The 10,149-nt window shown below is 32.3% G+C and overlaps 1 protein-coding gene across 2 annotated transcripts; it reads left to right on the top strand.

The window, feature by feature from the left end:
- Positions 1-4,277: 4,277 nt before the first annotated feature.
- On the top strand, positions 4,278-7,638 carry LOC107604654 (Vacuolar protein sorting 55 (VPS55) family protein). Of its 2 annotated transcripts, XM_021104584.2 has the most exons (5): positions 4,278-4,520; positions 5,679-5,730; positions 6,866-6,905; positions 6,992-7,076; positions 7,279-7,638. In XM_021104584.2, the coding sequence occupies exons 2-5, from the start codon at positions 5,698-5,700 to the stop codon at positions 7,460-7,462; spliced, it is 342 nt and encodes a 113-aa protein (XP_020960243.1). In that variant the 5' UTR covers positions 4,278-4,520; positions 5,679-5,697; the 3' UTR covers positions 7,463-7,638. The 2 variants fall into 2 exon arrangements, with proteins under 2 accessions (XP_020960243.1, XP_088347548.1); XM_088491422.1 differs by lacking the exon at positions 4,278-4,520 and having other exon boundaries at positions 5,671-5,730.
- The last annotated feature ends 2,511 nt before the right edge of the window (positions 7,639-10,149 follow it).

Raw genomic sequence — 10,149 nt, 5'->3', positions numbered from 1 at the left:
ATTTGTAATTTGTGGGATTTTAAATTCTCATGAACTATTAATAAGTTTATTTTTAAAAAATTCCTTCACCGGTGGTAGTTAAATGGAGAAAGACCATTACTGAAACTGATGTCACAGAAAAAAAAGTAATTGCAATACGAAGACCTTTTAAAAAAAATACTGTCAAAACAAGAAATTAAATAAAATAACATTAATGTTAATGATATTTGTATTGGTGATGATGATAGTAGAAGAGATAACGATTGTGATCAAGTATGATTACACAATAGACATAATAGATGTAACGACCCAATTTTTAGTATGTCTAGATCATACCGAAATTTGAGCGCTACCAACTTGTCTTCCTAAATATTATCTATTATTTATTATATGAGCCTGATTCGTTGTTAAAAGCGTAGTTATTTTGCGAGGTATTTTTTTTAAAACATTTGTATTCATATACGGAATCATTCATAATCAGTTCACAAAGAATAGTAGATAAATAGTTATAAACAACTACACTTATATACACATATACATTTTAAGTAGTTGACAACATTCAGTTATCCAACCTTTATTGGAACTTATATCTTAGTTAGGACACCCCTACAAGTAGCTAGGTAATAACTATATACATATATATACATACAACATCTCAGGCCCTGATCTGTTCAAGAAGAGTCCCTAAGCTGGTAACCAGGCTAGCCTAGACTCTATACTCACCTAGTTCCTCTAAACTACTAAAGTGAGGGAAAGTACGTTCTAGGTCTTCAAAACTCTAGTAAGGTGGAAAGTCATCAAAAATGTAGAAGATCGTCTACTACTCCTCTACACCATCATACATCGTCAAAGAGCGTCTCTCTAGTACTTCATTAAGTGGCCACATAATAGCAACATCATACGGAGGACTTAGGCTAAAGTTTGTAGATAAATGGGGTGTAGATGTCGGCTGGTCTCACGGTATATACGTACAAGTAGAAAATGAGTCTCGCTCTAGACTCAGAAGACTACCCAGAGCAGAACCCTTTTGTAGAACGATCATCAATGGACTACGGAAGGATACTCTTGCTTCCATCTATAGGGGGAAGGGAGAGAAAAGGGGTAAGAACTGTGGAGTTCTTAGTAGGTCCAGGGTTATTAGTTAAGTTCATTAATTCTGTGTTGTATAGCAGACAAATAGCAAAATACAGAGAAGCAGTAAATAGAAAATACAAATAAATAGAGAAATTAGAGAAAACAGAAAGCAGAACACAAACAAATGAATACAAGAAAATAAAACACAGACACAGAGAATAAAATACAAACAAAGAAAGCATACATTCATATAACAATCATAACAGAGGAAATGCACAACCAAGTATGATGCGTGTCTAGCCCTAGCACAGGTAATGAGCTCATCTGTCGGTTACTAACCCGCTCCCGATGTTACCTAGCAACTTTTGTCTGGATAAGGCTTTCCTGTTGGCAATACCCATAGCAAGCACCCTTTGTCATGTAGGGTACCCATTGCAAACAACCTTTGTCTTGCAGGCGGCATTTGTTAGCCTATATATGCCCAACATACTCACTATAAGCAACCTTTGTCTTACAGGAGCACAACACACTCACTATAAGCACCCTCTGTCTTACATGAGTACAACACACTCACTGTAAGCACCCTCTATCTTACAAGAGCACACTGATCTTGATACCTCTGTAAGTAACCTCTATCTTACAGCATAGCATTATAGCTAGGTATCCTAGGAAAGCATTCTCAGTGGTCGTACCACTATCTATCTAATTGCCTCAGTGCAGCAGATGAACATACAAATATCTCTGGAGTTGCCTTAATGTAATAAATGACCTTTCAACAGGCCCTCTACTTGTTCTCTAATATCTTTATCATATTTCTCTTTTCTCTTTATCTTTTTACTCTGCTCTGATTACTCTGTTTAATGTATGTATTTATAGCTTATGTAAATTTCAGTATGAATAGTTAGTCTGTCCCAAGTATAGGTTCATTAAGTCTATACTGAAACAGTTTAACTTTTCATATTATACCTAACCCTAGGCGCAACTCAAATACTAACTATGTTGCTCCTAGTTCGTTCATTAATCACCATTTGTTTCTGTCATTAAAACTTTACCGACTTTTTCTTCAATTTTTATCTTTTCTTCAACTTTTTATCTTTCCTTCATCTTTGCCTCACTGATATGTTATTACCACTCCCTAAGTGTTTTATGAAGGTAATTATGAGATTCTGCGCTTAAAATTGTCTTTCTAAAACTACGAAAAATTGCCTTTTCTGTATTATTTTATTATTATTTATTATTTTATTATTAAATTTTCTAAAATTACCTTACCTTTTACCTTTAACTTTATAAATTCACTTTTTGCTACCTGTAACTTTTAATATTTTTACTTTAACCACCCTAACTTTTGATGTTTACAAAATAACCTCCCAAACACCAAAATAATTACTTCCTTGCCCTTTTTAAGATCTAAAAAGTGTTCTTCATTGTTCTTCATCACACTCGTGTTCTTCGTGTTCTTCGTAAATTCTTCAGATTCTTTCTCTGTTTTTACCCATTTTTCAATCTTTTTGGTAACCGATGTTTACTATAATTCATAATAAATTAGCAGCCACTAAAGCCCTATTTTTTCCACTTAATTTCAACACAAAATCAATCCCAATTTGAGTCCTAGAGTTCGTTTTTCCAGCTGCACTCAAGAACATGTTTCATAGCTTCAATATCATCAAATTTTATCAAAATTTCAACAAACTTTCACCAAGAATAACTCATATAAGCAATCAATTTCAAGCATAAACAAACCATATCACAATCACACAACTCAAACACAATTAATCAAGATTAATTTCACCAAACCTACCTTGATTTGCTGCCTCAAATTCATTTATGCTTCAAGGTGTTCTTTAAGCACTTTTTTCCTCCTAAAACACATCAAGAACAACTTTGAATCCATAAAACCTCAACTGACCGAACCTTAATCAACATGTTAGGAAGGGATTCCTCACCTTAAACGTGATGGAAATGGAAGATTCTTGGCTCACAAGTCAAGCTAAGTAAGAGATCTAAGGAAGAACATCAAGAAAACACATGTTTAGCATGGTTTTCCTTGAAAACCGAATTGAAGAGGGAGGGAGACAGCCATCTCACCTGATTTTCAGCCTTGATAAGTTACATGGTTATGAAGAGAAAGAAGAGAGGATCATTTTGGTCGGATTGGAATTTTGATTTGAGTTTTAGTTCAGAAGAAATCAAGCTTTGAATATCAGGAACCAAGAACTTTTCTCTCTTTTTCTCTCCTCCAAATTTTTGGCCGGGGAAATGAGACAGCCTTGGAGGTCTTGGAAGTGTAGGAAGAGTTGTGATTGGTTGGCTTGGAGGTGGATTAAAATAATATTAAAATATCTCAAGTGTATAATTACTAAAACTAGATGTATCAAAACACACGTAAAAACACCTCTAAAAATTTTTTTCTGAGCTACTAGTATAAATGACACTAGTAACATGTTTAATATGAGAAAAGAAGGCATATTATGTGGCATTATTATTGCTAAAGTCATAAGAGAGTACTGGTATTAGACTGCATCAGAAGACTGTGAACCCGGTTAAACCGATCTCGTAATTTTAACTAAAACAGACCAGGTAATATTATAATATTATTCAAGCAGCTCTAGTACTAATATTATATTACTATTTCTCTTCTCTCATGAATCGAGTCCGCCTAGTCAAACTGAGACTAATTACGGAAACCAGAATAAAAAATTCCTAACCGATACGGCTCAAAAACTAGGTTCTTCGCGACTGTGTCGTCAAGCTTATCTCAAAAGAGGTTCTTACTTAGTGATAACATGATGATGATGTAGATTGAGGTGCTTGATAATATAGCAGAGATGTTTCTTTCACTGATCTTTTGAAAAATTTTGTTTCTTTAAAAAAGATCTCGTGTACCCAGAAACCAGGTTGTTACAATAATAATAATAATAATAATAATAATAATAATAAGCATGAAAAAGATGATGGTAGTAGTAATCATAGTTAGTTAGATTGTTAAAAAGAATTTTATAGAGTGTTTAAAATTCTACAAATTATAAATAAAACTCACACAAAACTAATTTTCGTTATTATTTAACAATTTTTTAATTAAAAATTGTATTATCTTAAAATAAAAAGTTGAAAATCAAAGTGTTTAATTTTTTTAAACAAAAGATACTTTATCTTTCATAAAAATAGATAAAGATCAAATTGAATCTCTACTCTAATATATATCAGTATATCACCTATCTCACGTTCAAGTTCAACCATAAAAAAAAAATAAAAAAAAAAAGAAACCTAGCCGAAAAAAATTAGTTCTCCATTTTTGTTTATAAATGGTACGTTTCATAATCCCAATTTTACCAATTTTATCTTAGAAAAGCTGGGCTAAAATTGGGGGATCAAAGGACTCAGCTTTGCAACCATCTTCGGCGTTAAGTTGAGTACAACAAATTGTTAAAAGGTAGCTCCAATCTGAAGCATGACGATGACGGTACACGGTACGTCTTCTCAAATTTTTTAGCTTCTACTCTAAACTCTTTGATCCTCTTTATTAGGTCACGTTTACTTTCACTGCCCTCACGAATTTCGCTTTCGATCGTTGCATACGGTTTCTCTACAACTACTGGATTAAGCTAAATCTCGGTTTAGGGTTTTGAAATATAATTTCCTGTATGAGATCATCGTTCTTTCGCAAAATTGTGGGGTATGACACAGACTTAGAGTGTGAGAGAAGAGTGATCTTTCTGTTAGGTTAATGAAATTGATCGAGGAACAGAGAACTTTGGCGAAAGGTTTGCTTTTTGAGAAAGGGGGAATATCCATTAGCTTCAACTTCAATTTCAATTAGTGCAGGCTATGACCAAATTTGGGAAATTTATGTTACTTATGTTAATTGTCAAATGCACTTCATTGATACAGTGGAAAACCACGGATATGGCACATAATTTGTAATATTGATTAGATCTTGAGCTTGAAAGTAAGAATTGAGAATATAAAGGAAGGTTGCAGGGGAGAAATTAATCAAATTATTAGATGCTAATGAAGCACTAGTAGGATCGTACTTGTCTCCAATAATGGAATGGCATTTTGGGAAGGAACATACTGCTAATTTACAATTTTATCTAAAATGTTGTTACCTATTGAAAATAATGTGATTGCTTGAGAAGTGGGGTATGTAGAATGAGTTTTATAATTTAGAGGTATATATCTTAAATTTTCTTGAACTCTTGGTTAAATTTAGTCCTTGATCCATTTGCATGAACACACAAGGAAGTTTTATAATGGCTTTCAAATGCATAATGTAGGCAGAGTTTAATGTAGTGCCAGCTGACTCATCTTATATTATTGTCTATTTGTCAATTATCCTTCAAGTTGTAACCTTGGAGATGATATTGCTTTGGCTGAAATCATGCTGTAGTTGTTTCTACTAAGTTTTCATAATCTTATCTTCTGTGCTTGCTTTTTTTGCCTCTATGAAAACTTTCTATAATTATGTTACTGACTTTTTTTTCATTTTATCTGATCTTACAAAATTGGTGTTCTTGGACTGTTCCTTCTCTTTCCAGTGTAAGTTCAAAGCTAAATTCCATGATCTCTGTTTATGATACCTTGCAAAATGCTCCAATTAACTTTAATTTCTTTTTCTGCATGTGCAGCCTTGCTGGGCTGGCTTTTATGTTTTCAGCTAGCATTCTGCTACAGATTCTGGTATGCTTTCCACAGTGAGACTATCTTTTGTGCTTATACTAAATGCTCATAGTGAACTTAGTAGTGGCTCACTGCTGGCATTTTGTTTACTTTCAGAAATATATTTTCTCGGTTTAGGTTCGATGTCAACAACTATGCTTTGAAGAGTATTCTATTTGTTGTTGGATTATTCTAAATATTTGATCAGGACATATTTCTATCTTTAAGAAAAGTATCCTTCTACTTATTCCACCACACTAACAGTAATGCTTGTTGGAATATTCGGTGAAAACTTCATAAATAAAACTGTAAAAAGTGATGCTGTCTTCCTGAAAAGTATTTCAGGTGAGCCTAGAAGGTTTTTGTTCTGCAGGATAGACATCATGCTTGCAGAAAGTTTCATAGTTCTATTACTTTTGAGTTTTTGAATCATTGTCTCATTCTGAGTCAAGTTTGGTTATATTCATATTGATTTTTAAAAGCACTTGACATCAAAGATGGTTAGGTCTTTTACATGGGAAAGACAGAATTGATTCACAAAAGTATAGGTTGGGTCGGTGGGAAGTTGAGGAAAGAATCTTTCAATTGTTCAGATGTTTGATTAGCCAGGAGATAGAATTAGAAGGGTTGTAAATTCTAATAATGCTTCATAAATAAAGGATGAAGGGGATTTAGAGAATACATATCTAATCAAACCAATTTTTACAAGAACTAGCACTCTGTTATTGACTCTTCCAAGTGACAATTGAACCTTGGTATTTTTAAATTTTTAAATTTCATATGCCGTGTTGCTGGTGGGTTATTTGTGCTTTATTGGTTTTTATTTTAAACAAATTTGCTAGAAAAGGAGAACATTTTATTTCAGCAAAATTTATATCTGATAACTTTGATCCATCCAAATGGCATTGATGGAATATTGTAATGAATTTGAGCACTAAGCTACTAATGTGTACGCAAACTTGGAGACACCAAATCTATTTGGAGTGGATTGAGTGGGATTTTTATGTTGGAATGGCCTATAAATCTGGTTGAACAGAAAAAATGATCATTATGTATTCACATAGCATGTGTTTTTAATGTTTTATTTTTATATGTTACATGTTGTATGAACCGCAACTGTTAAAATTTCAACAATTTTCTCTATTTCCTGTGGCAGGCGTGTGCAATATACAGCAATTGGTGGCCTATGTTATCAGGTGAGTCAGAGAGCTATAAGCAGGACTTCTTGTTTATTAGCTGGAATAAAAAATAGAAGTTAATGACCAGAGCATTGTATCTGCAGCTCTTATGTATGTGCTGGTACCTATGCCTTGCTTATTCTTTGGTGGTGGAAACACTCATTTTCTGATCAGCCGAGATGGTGGGGGGTTAGTATCTCAGTCAGCTTTAATCATTCAGAAAAAGCTGTGATTTTATATAGAACATTGTCAGATATCTTTTTGCACTTGCTATTCTGATTTATATTTTCACTGCCTTTTGCAACGGATGTCTGTTTACTCATTTATATGATATATCATATCTGAGTTTGTTTCCAAAGTATGACATATAATGTCTGATATTACATTGCAGTTGGATAGATGCTGCTAAATTTTTAACTGGTGCATCGGCAGTTGGGAGTATAGCCATTCCTGTAATCCTCAGGCATGCTCATATGATTGAGACAGGAGCAATGCTCATTGAGCTTGTCTCTTTCTTCATTTTTATATGTACTGTTATGTGTTTCCACCAAGCGAGCCTCGACGATGATTGGTGAAAGCGACTTCCTCCAATTCCTGACATCCTCTAGTCATTAGGGTTGGTTGGAAGTAAAAATGGAAAATCCATTGTGAAAATTATGACAACCATGATAAAAGGAATGTATAATCAACCATGTGTAAAGCTTTACATGTAATTTACCTTATTGTCAAAGTTATACCAAGATATGTGTGATAACCTTCATTGATGGAGAACACGAATTTGCCATTTGGATTGTATGACGTTGTTCATATATCCATGAATTCAGTGGCGGTTCTTACACCCGTTTAGTTCAATGTGGATAGAACCTGACACCCTAGTTGAGAAGTTTGTAAGATTGTAAACCAAGGTAGGATAGAAATATCAAGAAAATTCATTTATTATCACCAATGAAATTAGATAATTAATCTCCTAAGTAAGAAGGGTAACAATTACAATAAATTAGATTCTGCATTTACACTTAATTTTCCGCAATATCTTCTAAGGGGCACGGCGATGGTTCCATGACACTGCATGGTGTGACTTGAGTCATGAAAAAGTCATTACAGGACCAAGGTTTTGGGAAATTTTTAATAAATAAATAAATTAGATTCTGTATTTACACTTAATTTCTAAATTATTTATATTTTTACACTTTGTTATGTTTCATATTATCACAAACGAAATAAGTATGCAAATAAGTATAAACACGGTTGTTTGCAGTTTGATTTGTGATTTAGATGGTAAAGTCAATACAATTTGTAAGTATTCGGATGTGTAGGTTTGGTTTTATTTTCAATCCCATCAAATTTGACTGAAACGATTTAAAATTGATTTGAACTTATATTTTAATCCAATTCAATTCAAATATTATGATTTGAATTAGATATTTATTCAATTTTGGAAAAAATTTACAATTTAAAATTACAAAATTTTTAAAAATTAAAATTTGGATTAAATGTAATTCTATTTTTGAAAAAATTAATAATTAAACTTTTTAAATTATAAAATTCAAAATTTGATTGAGATATGAATCAATCTAATCAAAATCATAATAGTTTGAATCGGATTGATTAAGAAATAGACTCAAATCGATATAATACAAATCACAATTATTTGAATTAAATTAAAAAATAAAACTAGCCACCGCATAGCATTTCTTCCTTTTGTTTTTTGGGATGGAGAAATTAGGAACAACATTATTAGATTACCTTGATTCACGCCAAGTTTAAGTCTTTACATTTTAAGACATGATGTGTAGACTATAAAGTCTTTTTACTCTAAAATAGTAATTTCATTATTAAAATTATTTGAGGTAAAATATATTTATAAGAGAGATTCTAGTATTATTTTTCATAGAGTATAATTATTTATCTATATTATAACAACTATTTATTAATCTAATCTTTTTATTTTATCTTCTTTTTCTGATTTAATTATTTTATGTAAGAATAACAACTGTTCTACTATATATAGATAAAAATTATAAAATTTATAAGGTGTCATCTATGGTGCCTAGTTGTGTGATTATTCCAAGTTGATATGTAATGATGCAATACGTAGTGAATTGACTAACAAATTTGACCGCATGTGGCTAATATTGAGGCATGGTAACTCTGCTAATTAAGAATGATAACTTTGAGTGTGCGTATTTAGTCTAAACAATCAATTAAACTTATACAAAAATAAAAGGAATTATTTGTAAAATTTAAATTACAAAAATGTTATTTGTAAATTAATATCAACCACTAAAATCAGCTATCAATGTATTTATGTATAAATACATGTGTGATTTAATTTATTTTTAATGTGTATTTATATTTCAACATATATTTTATATTAGTAGCTAATTTTAGTAACTGATTTTAATGTACACGTAGCATAACCTTTTAAATTAACACAAGAAGTTTTGATGAAAAAATAAATAAAAAACTAGATGAAAGAAGAAAATGAAAAAATTGAAAATAAAAAAATATCATCAATAAAAAGTAAGTAATACAAAGATATCTGATAAACCACTATTTTATGGTTTATTTTGTATTGAATTTAGTGGATTTTATCCATTATTCTCACACTTATTCATATAATTCGCATGTTTTACATTTTCCTTCCTAATTTTGTGCCATGATTGAAAACATGCTTCTTTAGCCTTAAATTCTCTAATTTTAATCTTCTCTTATTACAATTCGATGTCGTGATATGTTTGTTAAGTGTTTTCAGGGTTTATAGGGCAGGAATGGCTTAGAGGATGGAAAGGAAGCATGCAAAAGTGAAAGGAATACAAGAAATTAAGGATTTCAGAATCTGGTAGTGACGCGCACGCATGGGCGACGCGTACGCGTGACCAGTGCAACAGACATACAACGTGTACGCGTGGTTGACGCCTACGCATGGCCAGTGAAAAGTCCAGCGACGCGTACACGTGGCTGACGCGTATGCGTGACGAGCGTCACGTGCTGCATTAAATAGAATTCGGTAGGGGCGATTTTTGGGCTGCTTTTGACCTAGTTTCAGGCCCGAAAATACAGATTAGAGGCTACAGAGTGGAGTAGGAAGGGGGGATCATTCACTTTTCATTCATTCACAATTTTTAGGTTTAGATGTAAGTTTCTAGAGAGAGTGGCTCTCTCCTTTCTCTAGGTTTTAGGGTTTTTAGTCTTGTTCCTTCTCAAATTCAGATTTCTACCTTACTTTAATTTAGTTTCTCTTCTACTTTTATTTGTTCTA

The sequence above is a fragment of the Arachis ipaensis genome, chromosome B6, assembly GCF_059453495.1.
Source record: "Arachis ipaensis isolate K30076 ecotype BB chromosome B6, ASM5945349v1, whole genome shotgun sequence".
Classification (NCBI taxonomy): domain Eukaryota; kingdom Viridiplantae; phylum Streptophyta; class Magnoliopsida; order Fabales; family Fabaceae; genus Arachis; species Arachis ipaensis.
Note: the sequence above shows the minus strand (reverse complement) of the source record. Positions and strands in the feature narration are given on the sequence as shown.

What these genes read in the sequence shown, in the direction of transcription:
- LOC107604654 (XM_088491422.1), top strand. Translation starts at nt 5,671, where the DNA reads ATGTGCAGCCTTGCTGGGCTGGCTTTTATGTTTTCAGCTAGCATTCTG. An exon ending in GCATTCTGCTACAGATTCTG is followed by an intron (nt 5,731 to 6,865) that starts GTATGCTTTCCA and finishes TTCCTGTGGCAG; the next exon opens with GCGTGTGCAATATACAGCAA. An exon ending in ATCAGCCGAGATGGTGGGGG is followed by an intron (nt 7,077 to 7,278) that starts GTTAGTATCTCA and finishes ATTACATTGCAG; the next exon opens with TTGGATAGATGCTGCTAAAT.